Here is an 18,065-nt window from a genome sequence, read left to right on the forward strand (position 1 = left end):
TTGAACAGAGGAGAACGGAGTTGAACAGAGGTGAACGGAGTTGGAAGGTGTGTATAGAATACGTATGTTACATGAAGTAGTTTGCGTGAAGTAGTTTATAGGCGACTATGTGGTATAGAATAGGAATGTTACATGAAGCATTTAATAAGGCGACTATATGGCATTCACCCATGAAGTACATACCGCCATTTTTGTTTTTTTTTTTCGCGCTTTTTAGACTGCGCATGAGCAGCTATTTGTGATCGCAAAGGCCCATGGGATAGCAGTCAACATGGCGCTTAGTTGAAGAAGATTTGGCCTGAGCTCTCCAAGTTTATTCGTATTTTCTCTTCTCCTCAGCTTAAATATTGTTGAACTGTCTGCAGGCTATGGAACAATCAGCATATGAAACATTCAGGGGTGGGACGGAGTAAGTTGTTTCCTCGATTATTCTGTATCGTCATAACAAACGAAGGAACTTTCCCAGTTTCAGTGTGCTGTCTCCTGTCTGACAAGCAGCTTTGCGAGTCTCGTTTGATGTTTGTAGCTGGAGCTTTGAACTTTACTATTTTGTATACCAAAAGTAACTTGCTCTGCTTTTCTTTATTGATACTGTTATTGTTGCTTTAAAGCTCGCAAATATATATGTAAAGCTTAAGTTTATGTTGTAAATTCCCAGGCGGGGCAGTATGTGGCCCTTGGTCCGCGAGTAAAAGTTATAAACTTAAATATCTTACCTGAATCAAAGCCCGATGGGCTGAAATTTTTCTTGAAGATAGATTTTATGTCCGTCTTTATAATTACAAAGTGACAACGTCTTAACTAAAATAGTTTTCGTGTAATTAAAAAAATAGTGAACGTGCTCGCAGGTCCTTGGTCCGCAGATGTGGTCCTTGATCCGCGAGTCACGTAAACAGCCTGAAAATTACTATGAATCGCGATAATTTTCAAAAAAGATACAACATTTTAGCAATATTTAATCTATTCTTTACTATTTTTGACATTTTTAAGCTTCAGTCTTGTTGGAAGTCGTTGTGAGGTGCGAGTATAAAACAACCCGTATATTCTTTAGATTTCTTTCAGACAGAAGTCTCCGACACAAACCCGCGTATTTATTTCTTCATTTTAAGACTTTCCAAATTTATTTTGAAACATTCGACGCGAGGATAAATGCCGTAGGACCAATGTGTGCACCCGGTGCTTATGCACCTATCAATGTTAAGCCCGAGGGGGGGGGGGGGTCGGGCTAACCACTGGAATTTGATCGGGAGGTAGGTCCCCAGGGTAGGGATTTTGATCGTACGTGATGGCCCCAGGGTAGGGATTTTGGTCATATATGAAGGTTTGAAGGGACATCTGACCACCTTTCATGGGGATTTTGACCAATTATTTTGTCCCGGGGGTGGGGAATTTGACATTTTTTAATAGAAAATGTCAAAATCCCCAGCCCTTGCCCGACCCCCCCCCCTCGGGCTTAACATTGATAGGTGCATTTATTACTTTACTGAATTAACGTTGTTTTAAAACAATTTTTTTTATTCACAGTTAAAGGTCACGGACCAAGGACCCGTGTACGAAAATTGTTTATAACTTTCATTAGTCGCTAAATCGAAAATTTGCAACTCTGCAGCAAATATCTTCACAGCTGCTGAAATCAGTTGATCTATTAACCTGTTCTCCAAAAAAACACGTTTTCCCGTTGCGTTTTATCTATGCACTAGCTTAGTAAACGCGACCATGTAATCCAAGGACCCGCGAAAAGTTGAAATTTCAAGAAAGGCAAATTTACCTGTCTGTTGACAAGCGTGGATTTTGCACCGTAATCGACAGTACAAAAGCTGAAAATTTGACATACCAAAGAAGAATAGTCAAAAAATCATTGGAAATGTTCATTTTTTGCCGAAGTTTAGTTATCAGGGAAATATTAAATCATATTCGAAAAAGTTGCGGACCAAGGACCACATACTGTACTCAGGATTTCAGGTGACGGGGATGATAGAATGGGGGCAAAAATCAAGACCCAAAAAATCCCTAGGGTTTTCAACAAAACCCAAAAAACTCCCTGTACCAAAAACGGACCCCCAAAAAAAATCCCATGCCGGGTTTTTGACACATAGTTTTCCAAGCAGAGGGAATGATATAGCACAAAGAGAAACATTAGAAACACGTTTGTTTGTACTTTTTTCGCAGAACTATGCGGCCAAGGCACTATCACAAATCTTTAGATTGTTTTTAATATCCCAAAAAAACTCATCTTAAATCAAGCCACCCAAAAAAATACTTGCTAAATTTCCCTACCCAAAAAAATGCCAGAATCCAATGATCATCCCCGCCACTTAAAATCTCGAGTACCCCCCCCCCCCCGGCTGTAAATTATGCTTAACTATATAAAGGTTTTAACCTTCCAGATGTTTCTATTGCCTTTTAAAGAACTCTCCCCCCTCCTTTCCTTTGCCATCCTTCTAAGGAACATGTTTCAGAACAAATCAATTCTCTAAATATCTGACAATGGCCGTTTTTATACTAGAGACGTGTTACTCGTCTGGACGAGCTTCGGAAAAAAATTGTTGTTCATCTGGTTATGAAGTGCGTCTCCAGTATAAAGACGGGCACAAGATGCGTTACACATCTAGACGAACTTCCTTTCACTATCCATCTTTCAAGAAGCATTTCAAAAAGTAGCTTGTCTAGACAGGTAACGCATCTTGTGCCTGTCTTTACTGGAGACGCATAACCAGACAAAGAACAAAATTTTTGCCGAAGCTCGTCCAGATGGGTAACACATCTCTAGTATAAAAACAGCCACTGGTGTATTGGTGCCTACTTGGTTATGCCCCAAGATAAGGAGGGGATGAGATATTCGAGGAATGTGTGGTGGGGTCTATAACTGGGTGTACACTAAGAAATCAAAGGTTTGGTCTTACAATCTATATTAACCTTGCAGGGTTGATATGATGGACATGGATGATAAGGTTAAGGGGGCTCACTTGAGAGGAAAGAAATACACAGTTTCTCAAAATGGCCTGTGTCCTCGCTGTGGAAATTCAAACAGGCTTTATGTCATCTTGGATAAGTATGTTTTTATTATATTTTCTTTTAGACATTAATTTGCCACCTACTGGTGAAATTAATGTTTGTATCTTCTTAGTAAATTAAAGTTGTACCTTTTCTTAAAAATATTGTTTTGTTTCTTTTTTTCAGATTGTTCCCTATGGGTGATATGCCAGAAATTCTTCACACTCTGATTGCTAAGGGAAGAGCTATTCTGTGGTCAAGTCAAGAAAAGGAAGGATATCGGGTGAGAAAGCATGAATAAAATTAGATGAATTGGGTACCGATTACCATTCTACAGAAAAGGAGGCTCTTTTCACATTTTATGGGTAGTGTCAGAAAAGGAAGGATATCCTTTTCTTGACCAGAGGTCTTAACCAGGCTGAATTTCAGTCTTTTCAGCAACAGACCAACTGTTATGCACATGTATATGTTTTTTTAAACTCCAAAATTTTGTCTGCAAAGTGATATACATAGAAAACAAACATGAATCCTCCTAAAGGTACTTTTTAAGGTTTAATTTCAATTATGTGTGTCTTAGGGGCAAATTAGATGGTACAATATTGCCTAGGATTATTGCATGGGACATGCTTATACCATGACTACAACACAAATCCATCATGTGAATCAACCTACCACATCCTTGCGACAGACGTGCACATGTGTAAATTGTCCTTAGTCATGTCGTAGGCAAGGCTGTGCTCTAAGAAAATTAAGATTATTTGGGGCAAAATTATATATAAAAAAATTTTTTTAAAAAAAACCGGACCCCCCCCTAGGCCTGTCGTAAGCTTGTTGCAATGCGAGAAAGTTGTATCGTAATGGACCCTTAGTTAATGCTATGACAGAGCACACCAAAGCCTCTGTTTTTTGACTGGTCAGAACAAGCAAAGATTCAGTACAGAGAAGTAAATCTTTATTCCCTTTTGACTGTACAGGACCCACCTACTTTCCTGTGCCGAGGGTTTTGTCCTCCTGACCCTCTGGGGGCTGGATTTAATGTCAACTGGGGCAATGTTTCTCTGAATCAGATTTTGGAATCTTTGGACAGACCAGTGCAGGTTTGTAGTGTGATGTGTAAATTCTATTGACTCTCTTGTTTCTTTCTTTCTTGTTAGTCATTGTTCCTATGGCTGTCCTAGCCCAAATTTCATCATTTTTCCCCTTAGTCTATTGAATCAATAATAGTTAATTACCAACTCCTTCTGAGAATTACAGCTGATGTATTTGTTGGCACTCGAAGAAATAACGGTATTGCAGGCAGTCCTTACATTTCCTCACAATTGCCATAAAAAGTAATGAGTTTTGCACCTGATTGGAGACAGACTTACACAAGTGCATTGCACCATAAAGTGTGAGTATCAATGGCTTTTGTGGAGTAGATGATCAAACATGATATCTTTCTTGCATTCATTTCACCCTAAGAAGGCAATAAATCCTGTATCAAGCCAAGAGAAAAGCTGCATTCAAGGTTGGTCATTTGTCTGTTTTTGTCATTGTTTGCACTTTCCATAAGATTTACTGATGTACGAGATTTTATTTTTCTATTACAATGTTTGTGTTTGTTTCTTTGTTTTATCATGTTTTTATATTTACTATGTTTTAAGGGGTTGTGGAAATAAAGAACACTGTAGCATGCATTTGTTCTTTCTTCTTAGATGAACAAATTAAGTATCCAAGCTGCCAGGTTCTGACACTTTATAATTTATATTTCTTTTTACATTGATGCTCAAACATAACATGAAGGATCCAGTCAAGATGAATTATCTGATAACCCTATTCAAGTTTTGGATGAGTTTCGAGGCGAAAAAAGTGATGATGAAAGAAATACTACTGAAACTTCAGTCATGCAAAGTATGTTTGTTCTTTTGTAATAACACTGCTCTACTGCCAATGATTTTTCTTTACATTCTGATCCTGTATATACATGATGCATACTCAAGGTTTTGGTTACTAATTGAGCTTTGCATTAACAAGGTGCTAAATGAATTGCATTTGTGAGCAGAGGAATTAATAAGAAATCTTTTTCAGGTTCGTCAGACAAAGAGGAAGAAACTGAGGAAGATGATGACGATGATGATGAACTTGACGAGGAAGAACTCATTAAACAAATGCTTGCTAAAGAGCAGCAAAAACTTTCTCAGGAAAACAATCATGACGAGGACGACGATAATGATGATGACAATGATGACAATGATAATGAAGAGGTAGAAGCATCGTCAGCTCCTTCACATTCTGAGGATTTTTCGGAACAAACTACTACAGCAACTATTGTGGTTAGCTCGACAACCACTGTAACATCATCAATAGCAGAGACAGTATCGTCCACGACAACCAGCAAAACAGCGTCGTCAACACAAAGTAGCTACCCTGTGTCTTCCACTGGTCGTTGCCCGTACTGTGGTGCATCAGATGTTAAATATATCATTGTGGTGTCGGAAAGCACCAAAGATACTGAGCTACCACAAAGTCTGCAGCAGTTACTTAAGAGCAATCATGCTTTTAAAATGGCTAAAGGTGAGGTGCAATGGGCCAGTGCAACTACATGTAGTAGGGGTAGTGTAGCCATGTTAACAATAATTAGTTTGAAACTTCATTGGGATCCTTGCACGGGTCAATATTTATTTTGCCTGGGACATAATCCAATTTAGATTAAAACACTTCATTTGTAGCCACTAGTAAGATAAGATGCCTGCCTCTAATAAGCAAGCACCTTCTTAATAAAGAGTCACTGGGACTAAAAAAATTAACCCTAGTGCAGAACACTTCTTTCCCCCTTAGTCGATATAACAATGGTTAGATAGTTTGTTGTTTTTCTCTATGTGGTGGTTATACATGTGTAAAGAAGTAGTTTGGAGAATTTTATATGTCTGATTAAGGCAATTTGCCTTGTTAATCAGTTCCATGGAATCACCTCTTTAGTGCCCAATAATTTATGAAAAGTAAGTTTTAAGTTAAGTGATGAAAAATATTAAAAATAAAGTTATAGCCCTTTATCAAAAATTACTTAGTTTTTGTTGTTGTAGTGAACATGTTATTCATGGCACTTCACCGATTAAATGGTACATGGGTAGCTAAGAAATGTACAACAACAACTGTTAGAAAATTTGCATGTACACATGCATTGATTAAATGCTTTTATGTTCACCACAACTGTTGCCAAAAACTTTCCAACTCATTCTTGATTGTAACATACAACAGAGTCTGAAAGTCTTGCTTTTAAAGTAAGTGTTGTAAACGTATGTATGAAGTGCAAACAGATGGACTGATACAGAATGACACAAACAGAAGTTTTACTTTTGATATTAAAACAGATGCCAAATTACTGATAACTATGTTATTTTTTTCTAAAACATTTTGGTCAACACATTGGGTAAGGTGGACAGGTTACTGTATTTCTAAAATGCTTTATCTTTTATGCTCAAACAGGTTTTGAATTGAAGGGACCTGTAGTAACTGTACACTGTATATTGTTTGGTAGAACTCACATTTCTCAAGAGAAAATTTTTCTTTTCATTTCCTGTTTTATGTAAATATCTGAAAATTATTAACATTTCTAAAATGGTTCTTGAATGTCATGCAGATCAGTCTAAAACTAGATTGCTTTAAATGACTGTTAATTGAGTTAACACTATTTTATTGGGCAGTGAATGTTGTGTTCAGAAAGAACATCAATAAACTCAGCAAGTGTCTTGCCAGTTGGTGTTTGTGTGACAAACTCCATGCTTGAAATGAACGTTTTGTCTGTTTAGCAGTTAGAAATGCATGTAAAGCTACCTCAGCTTCTTTTGCTGTCAATAAATGGTTATTGAAGAAAGTATCCCCCACCCCAAATGAAAGAAAAAAATTAAGCCACAAATAAGGCTGAAGTCTGGATGCCTCCAGATCCCCTCCAGACAATTCACCCACACTGAAGGTCTCCTGGTCTGTGTGCCTTGAAAAACAACTTGACCTTGACCAGCAAAAGCTGATGCAACACTTTACTGAAGGAAAAAGAAAAACCTTCCTGGATCAATGCTTCAAAATGTTATTTGCACTATCAGCAACACATACTTACATTTCCAGTTTCCATAGGCTAGTCAGCTAAAAGCTGAGATTTTTTATTACAAATTCTAAATGTGCACCACCTTATTTTACTTTGGTCAGAAACGCCTATTAGGTCACATGGTTGGCCAGAATACTAACAATAGAAGGGCTCGCTGCAAAAAGGGCAGAAGTGATTTTGGACTAAAGAAAGAACATTGACAAAACAACTCCAAATTTCGCATGAGGATTTGTTTACTTGTGTGAAACATTGTACTGTTTTTATGTCCCCTGTTTTTGCTTCATTTTCAAGAAATAACATATGCAAAAAGCTAGGTTTTTCAAGTTGGCGTTTTCAGAAGTTTCTTTGTTCCATTAGAAACTGCCAAAGCTGCTGACTGGAAAAACCTAGTCCTTTGTATATGTTATTTCTCGGAAACAGAGCAAAAGCCGGCGACAATAATTTCATTACAATGCTTCACTTACATGTAAACAAACCGGCATGCGAATTTTGGAGTTGCTTTGATAATGTTCATTTTTTGCCAAAATCACTACCGCCTTTTGCACCGAGCCCTTCATTGTTAACAGCTGACTGTTGGTTCAGGCAATGCGCCCTGCTTAAGCAAAGTCAACTAGCACAGAGAAATTTTCTAAAGCGGGAAAACCAAAGTTATTGCCAATCACAAGCGAATGGCAGGAAATTCTTGAAAGGCAAGTCATGATTGTGTTTGAATTTTAATCTGTTCGGCCAAAACATCCTCGACCTGCTTGATTTGAGCACATGGGACAACTCTTCGGTAGCCATTTGAAAGGATTTTCACATGATGAAGCTGTAGTAAGCTGTGTGTTGACTTAAAAATAAAAATTGTGTATTTTTGAGAATCAATTAATTGTGACTTCATATTGTGTCTTATTTGACTGCCTTGATCTTGCTATTTATTACGTCAACTATATATCATGTTTCTGCTTGTTTGTTTGTTTCTTATTCTTTGTTTTGGTCTTGCTTGGATGTATTTTGTTTTGGTTTGATTTGTTTTTGTTTTGAGTTTGTATATCCAAAGTAACTTGTTGTTTTGTTGTGCTCTTGTTGTGATGATTTTTAGGTGACAGTGAGCCTCCATCATTCCAGTGTCAGAAGTGTCAATATGGCTTCAACCTAAACTGGTCCAAAACAAACCTCGAACAGATCTTTGGACTGCCTCCTACGACATCAGCGCCTTCTACCACTACACCTGCTCCACACAAATCAACAGCTGCAATGCCATATCAATCAGCTGAACCTTATGTGACACCTGCTGCTTATCCACCCTACCCCCGACCAAGTGTGCCACCGCCAGGATACCCACCCCCTGTAGGGATACCTCCACCAGTAGCTTACCATGGGTAAGTGAGATGATTTACATGAGGGTCAAGCAATAACTAGTTTTGCTAACATTATTTTATTCTTTTTTTTTCCTCATCAGCTACCCGCCTACATATCCCAGTTATTATGGATCATATTATCCCCCTCCCCCCATACCTCCACCTGTAGGATCATATCCTCCCTATTCCCCAGTTGTACCACCCCCTAGGATACCTCCCCCAGGGATTCGTCCTCCGGGGATTCCACCTCCAGGGATTCTGCCACCTGGGATTCCTCCACCTGGGATACCACCTCCTGGTATACCTCCTCCAGGTGTACCACCCCCTGGGGTACCTCCTCCTGGGTACCCCCCACCAACTGTTCCACCCATCCCTCCACCCGCAGCTGCCTGGGGAAGCTACCCTTATGCACGTCCCATGTACAACACCCCTCCACGGTACCCTCCTCCCACATCTCCAGGATACCTCCCACCTCAGGGTGGAAGACCCTATCACCTACCACCACAACAAGTGAGACCACCAAGGCCTGCACGTCCTTGGTACCAGCCTGCAGTAAGCAGCGGGATGTCAGCACCGCCAGCAGCAGCAGCAGTTCCAACGCAGCAGGAGTCAAGCGCTGAACAGACTGAAGAAGGAGAAAACAGTAAAGTAGCAGCCGCTCGATTTGAGATGGTCTTGAATCAGATCGACAAAGCAAAGGCCCGTGTCCGTCATGAGAAAGAGCTGATGATAGAGTTTCAGAAAGAAGTTCTTGGGACCACTGCCGCAGACACTGAGAAGGCTTATCAACAGTATGGCGACGAACCCAATGCACTGACAGATGAGGGCCAAAAAGTGCCAGAATACGAGGAAAAGCCTCCTGGTGATGAGGACACAGGTACTCTTTACACATTCATTGTACGACAGCAACAACTGAGAAACTGGGAATTGTAATGCTCTGCACTTTTGCTTATAAACTTTTGAAGCAGACGCATTGTATGTTCACAGTATTGTAAGAGGAAATAGCTTTGTGTGCTTAATTGTAATGCCACTCAAGAGACGAAGAGATTCAACCCAAAAATTCCATATTGATAAAGTTGCTTCATAGTTAGTTTGTCAGAACCTTTTACCTTCCATTGTGAAACATAAATAAAAAATCAAATCTGCGTCTCGACGGGACTTTTTATGAGGTTAAAAATGTCTTTTCAAAGCGTCATTTTGAATAGTTTTACAATTCTTGTTCAAGCCATCAGCTGCACTTAAGATGAGTCCGCCATCTGAACCTCCAAAAAGTCCCGTTAAGACATCTGTTTACTAAGTCTAGGGAGTGTAACTTCACTTGTTTTTCTTCCATCAGGTTTTGGCTCTAATGTCATTATTACCGAGTCTTTAGAGCAAACGAAAATTGCAGATTCGTCAAAGATCACCTCCGCAGTAGAACATTCTGCTTCGCTGCCAGAACCAATGTCAGTTGATATCAGTGAAAACCCTGAGGTCGCAACACGTGAAAGTGATGCTGAAACAAACGATGTGGTAGAGAGTGCTGTTGTTATAACTGACCACGACTCCAAGAAAGATATGGAAGATGATGATGTTGAAAATGATTTACCAGAAACAGTGGAAACAAGCCCCAAAGAAACAGTTCCTAGTCGAGGTGGTCGTTCTGGGCGCTCCAAACAACAAGACAAGTTGCCAGATGTTCCTGCTGTGGCCGCCGCTCGGCAGACGCGACGATCTCGGAGATCTGAACCTGCTAACTCCACAGAGGATACAGACTCTACAGCAGCTGAGGAGGAAGCTGTTGCGGCGACTGGAAGGTCAAGAAGATCCCGAAAGACAAGACCACCCAGCAGAGGAGTGAAGAAGCTGGACATCGGGGCTGCCCAGGGCGAGGAGGAGCATGGAGATGTGGGAGTGAGTGACATTGAGATGGGTGAATCTTCAGATATGTTGAGTCAGAGCAGTGCCGTTCCTCAGACTGAAAGCGATTCACAGGAAGTACCCAGTGAAAGCTTGCCTTCATCTTCAGAAACAGAGACTGCCCCTGCAGCTGTCACTGCCATAGCTCGCCCACAGCGTGGTAGGGCGACACGGGGAAGAAAACGGAAGCAGGGAAGCCTTGAAAAGGAAGCAGTTGTTTCTGGACCGCCAACTAGAAAGTCCCGACGAGTAGTAGCGGATGATATGACGACAGAGGAACGCCACAGTGAAGAAAGTGAGGAGGTTGAGTATGAGCAAATGTCAGTGGAGACTCCAGTTGTCAAATGCCAAGAGGAAGACGCAAAAATGGCTACCACTAGTCCTGAGGTAGGAAGATCTGTAAGTGCTGTCAACCAGCCTGTTCTTGATGAGGACATGACAACTGAGGACAGTAACGTTGTTCAAAGTGAAGAGGAAACTACATCAGTTTCACAAGAGCCTGCTAAGCCCGACACAGAAACACGCACTGGCAGACGCCAAAAAAGGAAACCTGTGCAGATACCACAAGAGCCGGACGAGGTCATAACATGTGAAAGTACAACTACTCCACAAAGAGAAGAGGGCACTGTCACAATACAAGAAGAGGATGGAGCACAGGAAGCTGAAAAAACTACGAGCAATCGCCGAACTCGTAGATCAACACCGAGAAATGTTCCACAGGAAACTGAGAAAACTGCCAGTCGTCGCCAAACACGAAAATCTTTGCAGATGCACTCACAAGAGTCTGGCGCGCCAGACACTGAGCAGCAAATCAACAGCAATGAAACGCCAGAGAGTGACACGCTGGGTGATGACAACAAACTCACGGACAGCCAGCCATCAGTGTTCGTTGAGCAGAAAGAAATAACATCAGACACTTACCAAGAAAACGAAGGGAAGGCAAACCGCCGGACAAGGAAGTCTCGGAAATCTTCGGCTTCAAGCGAAGATGCGTCGGCTAGTACTCGGGTTGACGTTTACTCGTCGCAAGAGTGCGATACTTTGATGGCATCAGAGGAAGCTGCTAGTAACCGTCAAACGAGGTCTCGAAAACCACCGGCTTTACGCAAGACTAAAGCAACAAAGTCTGATACATCGATAGTAGAAGAAGATGAAAGCACACCCCCGACACGCAAATCTCGAAGGTCTTTGTCTTCGAACGAAGACACAACAACAACAGATGTTCAGTTGTCGGTTGAACCCACCACCCCTAAGGACAGTGTTTCTTCTCGGCAAACACGAAGGAACAAATCCACGCCAACAGCTCAAGAAACTACTGGGTTGTCGCAGGAGTCGGACAATTTAACAGCTGAAGGAGATATTGAGGAAGAAGATTCCATAACGCCTCAGAGAAGGGCGTCTAGGAAAATTGCCCCTGTGGAACCAACAGGAACTGTCACTAAAAGAGTGACTAGAAATCGACAGAAAAAGTAAATTTTCCTTCATCGTTGGTAACAAGTCTCGCTCAGTTGTGAACAATCAATGTTAGGATCAGTATAGACACATTTTTATCGACTCATTTTAGGTTCAATATTTGGGCCGAAGTTAGCAGTGTGACACATTCACTTGAAACTGCTAAACGTTAAAAGTTGTTATAGTGAAAGGACATGACTTGTTTTTCTGTAGACCTGTTGTGGTGAAAACGAAAACGAGAACTTATACATATTCTTCTTGAAACCTGCCGGGTGAAGTCTTGTTTTGTTTCTCGTCTTGGCATTGTATATAAGTTGAGTTGGCTGATATGATGCAGAGGAAATATATAAGAGGCACGAACACAAACGTTAAACTAGAAAGTTCATTCTGTGTACATTGTAAGGTAATGTTTAACTTTGGTAACTGATTCAGTAATGCCTCTTGACTCGTCTCCGTTTTTAACTTGACGTCCGGTGGACTTTCAAAGTCAACTGAAAAAGAAGAGACGGTTTTGAGATACAGTCTGAACTGTAACTGTTGTGACAAGCATCTGTTTCACTTACGACCAGGATATATTCATAACAAAAAGTCATAACATTTTGAGTAAAATGGATTGTTGTTGATACTGCTGTTGTTGTTTCCTTAGTGTCAAATTACATGTAGATGCGTACAGTTGTCTGATGTTTGCGTAACCTGAATAAGACTGCAATTATTCCTAAAGCCAAATGATACACGGTTGAACATGATTTGTTGAGCAACAAATGTTTCGACTGCTGTTCAACAAATGTTGAACAGTGTATCATTGGCTTAACATTCCTGCTGATAGAGCAATACGATGACGGGAGGCTGATATATTTTTGTCTTCTCGGTAAACAAACCCCTTTATAACGAAGTCCTTGGTATAACGAACGATATTCTTCAGACCAGCTTAATTTACCGACAGTAAAATGTGTGGAACAGAACCCAGTACAACGAACGCCTATTACAACGAATACATTTTCCCCAGCGCCTTGACTTTTTGTTTTATCGGGGCTTTGTATCGGCAGTGGAGTGGCGAAGCAGCGAGGGAAAATCCCCAACTTTTCTCGCCGAAACAAGCACTGGTGCGTGAAACCCCGCCAGCTACACGGGCTACAGGGAAACTAAGGACGCTTTCCATTACTTAGAACTGGCCGGCCTGTCCCGTGGTTTTGAATGTGAGATTAGCCCACAAATCCACCACAACAGTGTAAAATCTTTATGCATTGACTGATTTGACAGGACAATTCTGGGCCCGGTTGTTCAAAGCATGATTAAGCTAATCCAGGATTAGCGTGAAATTTGATTTCAATTTTATATAATTTCGTTGAGGTTTTCTGTTAATATTTTCTGTCCCACAGTTTTGACATGGACCAATCTCAAACTTAACAAAATATTAGCTTTGGGAAACCCTTTAAAACAAGAGAAATTAAAATCTTGATCATCTTTTAATCCTGGGTTAGCGTTAATCGTCTTTCGAACAACCCGGCCCTGACTAACAACGAAATTCTGACCGGCCAGTTCTGAGTAATGAAAAGCTCCCTAAAATTCATCTAAACTTTCGTCATCGCCGCTTTGAAGTCTTGCATACGAGTGCCTCAAATACTTACACTGTATTATTAATGAGTATTTCGTTTTATTAGTCTAACGAGGTTCCACTGTTTGCAACTCACCAAACCAGCTCAGATAAACAAGAACTAACTCAATATTACTGGACGAATATCAACTTGTTATGTTGAACTGTGCGGCGTTCGCTTCATAAGTCTGTTGCAAACAAAGAAAAGGAAAATTACAGATAACAGTAACGCAAGAGACAAAATGACCGCAAGAAGAACAGCTAAGGACACGGAATCCATTGCACCATCGTCGTTAAGTTGATCAGCTGTGTTTGATGAGTTATTTCTGACTCCTGAAGAAAAGAAAATACGAACCCAGTCCTTAGTAGTGGATCACCGTTCCGTTGTATCCTTATCCCCGAATCCTTAGCCTAAGAGCAGGCTCACCTTGGGGCACGCGCAAGAGCGACAAAGCCGCGAATGAGACTGCATCGATCTCTGCTAATTTTTCACTCCCACCCCGGCAATTAAACCGCAGGAATACTGATAAGCCAAGTTAATTGGCGCCTCTCCTTCCCGCCGTATCGCTTCGCTCCCACTCGCGCGTGCCGCAAGGTAGTCTATTGTATCCTGGGATAAGTCCGCGTTCTTATAATTATTTACGTGGGTCACGCGAAACTAAATAGAAATTTTTATCGCGCGATCAGATTGTTTGAGCTCGCGAGTGTCATAAGTTTTGTGATGTGAAATTACCGGTAGTACCTTTTTATCAAATGAATACTTATAATTAAGAGACTGGGCAAATAGACCTTTTTCGCTTGGGCGGTTTGTTTTCCCATTACAGACCACGTGATGTTCTCCAGAGAATTTTCCTTTTATCCACATAAAATTTATTCAATCATATACACGCAAGTATTTGAAAATTTGAAAGCAAGAATTCTAGAGTATCATCACATGCATGGTCTGTAATGGAGCAACAAAACGCCCAAGCGAAAAAGGTCTATTAAGTTGAAATGAATTGATAAACTACCGGCACAATAAAACTTTCAAATGAACAATACAATGTACGATGAAATCTGCAAAACAAAATCTTAAATTACCTTTCGAAAAACAAGCTGTTGAGCAGAGAAGGAAAACCATCCGAGCTACACCTTGTCGGATAAAATGTACAGCCATTTTATCTACAAGAAAAACATTACAGCCTGCCCTAACAAAAATTATCAAGTCACAATCTGACCCTTACACCCTTACGACAGAGAAATGAACACACGAAAACAAAACAAATATGTGTTAAAATATACTTTTCGTTGTCAAATAAACATATCTGTTTCGTCACCAACCAGACTGATCCGCTGCCCGACTGTTTAGCCAAAGAGCGGGTTGTTTGCAAGACTTGGACACAACTCGAAGATCTACAATCGCAGCAGTACAAGCTGAGTACAAAACTTAGCAAAACATCGAGTTTCATATCTTAGTAACCTACTAAAACATGTCAAGGTCTCGTCACGCTCACTGTGATCGTGTCTTTCCTCGTGGCTAAGCTTTTCAACTATCCTAGCACCTGGTAGTCATTAGTTTAAAAAGTTACCTGGAATATGCTCACAGTCGTATCCCCGCTTTTTGTCAGTTTGCCGCGAAGCGCTGAGTTTAGTGGGCAGTGAGAGTTCTTGTTGATGCGATTGTGTTAAAATAAAAATACCAAGTGCGTTTAAGCTCATTTATTAACCTCTTTCTTCTTTATTACACAAGAATAATCGTTTCTTTCTTCATTTCTTTAAGTCAATTGTCATGTTAAACATTCTTCATAACTCAATTCACACAGACAAAAGTAATTACTTCAAGATACCTAATGTTCATTGTACATTTTTAGATAATATGAGAACGATCTTGATAGCTGAATCTTTTCTCAGCCCGTATATACAACCCCGCTTCATCGGTCTGCAGGTTCTCTGTGATCAGTGACAGGCAGCTGGTCTCGAAAGATCAAACATTTGGGCTTGGTGGAAGTGGTCTTATGCTTGGACCAACGTAAACAATATAGGTATGCAATAAGTGCAGATTAGGCACATCCAAAACGGCACTTGTTGCCCGACTGTATTGTTTGATTCTATAGTCCTCAACAAATTCCTATAATTAAAATTATTGTGTACTGATAGGAGGTAGCCGGTTCGAGGGTCTTTCTGGTGTCACCAGGGACTCAATCAGGAGGGGTTCGGTCTGGGTTGACCTGTTGCGTCGTTTCATAGTTCGTATCTTAGGAGATTGTAGCGGAATGTCCCCTGGTACCGAGTCCCACTCTGTCATCTCCGTCGTGATCCAGCTGGTCTGCATGGCTCACGGCATTTCTTGAAAAAGAAAAAAAAGGGACGAGGTAAGAGGGGGTAAGAATTAGAATTAAGGTAAACAGCAACAGTATCATGAATACAGGCAGAAGTCAACAAAAAATCGACTACGTAAAATGTAGTATAATTTAATGTAAATAGACCAGATCGTTTTTTACTTATTTTATTTTATTATAGTTCCGAAAGGAGAGAAGCAGACATATAAGTTCTTTTTTTTTTTTTTTTTTTTTTTTTTTTTTTTTTTTTTTTTTTTTTTTTTTTATTATTATTATTATTATTATTATTATTATTATATACGGATGGTCTTGATGGTGAACGTTGAGCAGTGGTCACGTGAAAGAGAGCTCCTAAGCCTGGTTCACACTAGTGACATAACGACATAAAAAAACACTGATCCTTCTTCTTCCTTGTAAAGAAAGATCAGTGTTTTGTTGAAGTTGTTATGCTGGCTTCAGATATCAACAGAAGATGCTTCTTTGCGTTAGAATGACCTTGCCATTATGTCGGAAGTGTGTGAACAAGGTCTTAGTCTGGTCTAACTCGTTTGTAGCGTCAACTTACCTGTTAGCAATCTAGACTGACCTGTTTTTTCGATTTCTAAAGTGGTAACGCCAGTAGAAAAAGAAAATCAAAACAAGAACAGCTAGCCAGGCGGTAAACAGGATTACTATGGCTATGCACAGGGATACCAGTGTCTTGTAGTCTGCTGCTTCAGAACCGGTAGTTCCTGGGTAAAAGAAATGAAAACAACTTAAGCCTGGTTTTCACTAGCGATGCAAGCACAAGCGCAATCACGCAAAAAGGACAAATTTTGATCCTTGCACTTGTGCTTGCCGCAAGCACAAGCATCAAAATGCAATGCGCTTGTGCTTTTGCTTGCGTCAAAGCTGTTTTCACGGTGAAATAAGACCTGTTATCCTTGCGCCTGTGCTTGCGCTTGTGCTTGGGGAGCAGGGATGGCACAGTGGTGAGAGCGCTTGCCTCCCACCAATGCGGCCCGGGTTCGATTCCGGCCCGGTGCCATATGTGGGTTGAGTTTGTTGTTGGTTCTCGTTCCTGCTCCGAGGGTTTTCTCCGGGTTCTCTGGTTTTCCTCCCTCCACAAAAACCAACACTCCAAATTCTAATTCGATCTTGGATGCACGTACACGTCTTTACGAGCTCCTGAGCTCTTCCGTGTCACGTGGGTAAATAAATTACATTTACATTTTTTGCGTCGCTAGTGAAAACCAGGCTTTAGTTATTCAGAACTCCACTTGTTGTGTCTTGTGCAGTGGTTTTTCTCTTTTGCTCGGTCGCGTACGAAAACGGCTCGCTTATATAATCGAGTGAAGAAAATTTTATGAAGCATAAGTAATTGCACGTCTCATTGATGCATCTCTTTTGATTCAGTGATTAATTAAGTCGCTGAGGCACTGAGTCAGCTTTCACAGTTCACCCTACTACTGCAATTTGTTGGCCAAGTTCAATTTTCTTTTTTATGTACCCTTTCCATATAAAGCTTGCAATTTCTTTTTTCCCCTCTCCCTTCCTCCCCTGCCCTCCTGACCGACCGATCGACTGACTAAGCCATCATGTGACCGAGTCCCCCTCCTGCTGAAATCAGCATATCAAGGATATTTTTCAAGGTTACTTACTTTTCAACGGTTATTGCAAACAAGCTTCTTACCTTCACAATTACAAGACAAAGCGGCCAACAGGAGTGAAATCAGGGTTACTTGCGCGTTGTAACGATCCATTCAATCCACAGGGTTCGAGATCTTCAATGACAAGGGTTATTCACATGAGGTTCTCTGAAAATATCAAATATGGCCGAATACATGCGTTGATGTTTTTCCGTCGTTTTTGTGGTGGTATTTTTTTTTTTCTAGTGATATACCACGAATATCTCATTGTAGCCCGATTTCTCTTTTCGGTTACACAAGGCTCGCCTTTTTGTGGAATATTTACTGGACAAAGCTAGCATCTGTTCTTTGCAGGAAACTCTGTCATTTGCAAAGTTGAGTAGCAAATCTCTACGGATAACTTTACTGGGAGAGGAAACCTGCTCGGTCATTACACCTTCTTTCCGTTAAGAAATGAAAGAAATTATCTCACAATAGTTTGGTCTGGCTAAATTCGCTAACTTTTTTCTGTTGGATAATATACTGGGCAATGACAATATGAGTTTTTGCATAACTTAATTTCAGTTAATCATGGTAGTAAATGCATCTTAAACACGCGCTACAAATTAATTAAATTAAATATATGTAGTCATATATCCCCCCTTTCGCCGCCCCCTCCTACCCCCCTCTCCCAAATCTCTCATTCTTCTCCATGTCAAGTTAAATTTTCTTTCTTGTCTCAAGTCGAGGCTGGGTCTAAGGAGTAATGTATAAAATCAA

General features: G+C 40.6%; 2 protein-coding genes across 3 annotated transcripts; one reads left to right on the top strand and one right to left on the bottom strand.

The window, feature by feature from the left end:
• The first annotated feature begins 268 nt into the window (after nt 1-268).
• LOC144636668 (uncharacterized) lies at nt 269-12,021 on the top strand. Of its 2 annotated transcripts, none has more exons than XM_078495858.1 (10): nt 269-409; nt 2,924-3,052; nt 3,181-3,277; nt 3,969-4,091; nt 4,456-4,501; nt 4,777-4,884; nt 5,062-5,547; nt 8,157-8,436; nt 8,517-9,292; nt 9,752-12,021. In XM_078495858.1, exons 1-10 carry the CDS (start codon nt 369-371, stop codon nt 11,785-11,787), a joined length of 4,122 nt encoding a protein of 1,373 aa, XP_078351984.1. In that variant the 5' UTR covers nt 269-368; the 3' UTR covers nt 11,788-12,021. The 2 variants fall into 2 exon arrangements, with proteins under 2 accessions (XP_078351984.1, XP_078351985.1); XM_078495859.1 differs by having other exon boundaries at nt 4,459-4,501.
• Nucleotides 12,022-15,525: 3,504 nt separating this feature from the next.
• On the bottom strand, nt 15,526-17,470 carry LOC144634298 (uncharacterized). Its single transcript, XM_078493216.1, has 3 exons — nt 17,351-17,470; nt 16,265-16,409; nt 15,526-15,685 (listed from the first exon to the last, which is right to left on the bottom strand). The coding sequence occupies exons 1-3, from the start codon at nt 17,418-17,420 to the stop codon at nt 15,595-15,597; spliced, it is 306 nt and encodes a 101-aa protein (XP_078349342.1). The 5' UTR covers nt 17,421-17,470; the 3' UTR covers nt 15,526-15,594.
• Nucleotides 17,471-18,065: the final 595 nt, after the last annotated feature.

This window comes from Oculina patagonica, chromosome 13 (genome assembly GCF_052425735.1).
Source record: "Oculina patagonica isolate OP01 chromosome 13, crgOcupat, whole genome shotgun sequence".
Classification (NCBI taxonomy): Eukaryota; Metazoa; Cnidaria; class Anthozoa; order Scleractinia; family Oculinidae; genus Oculina; species Oculina patagonica.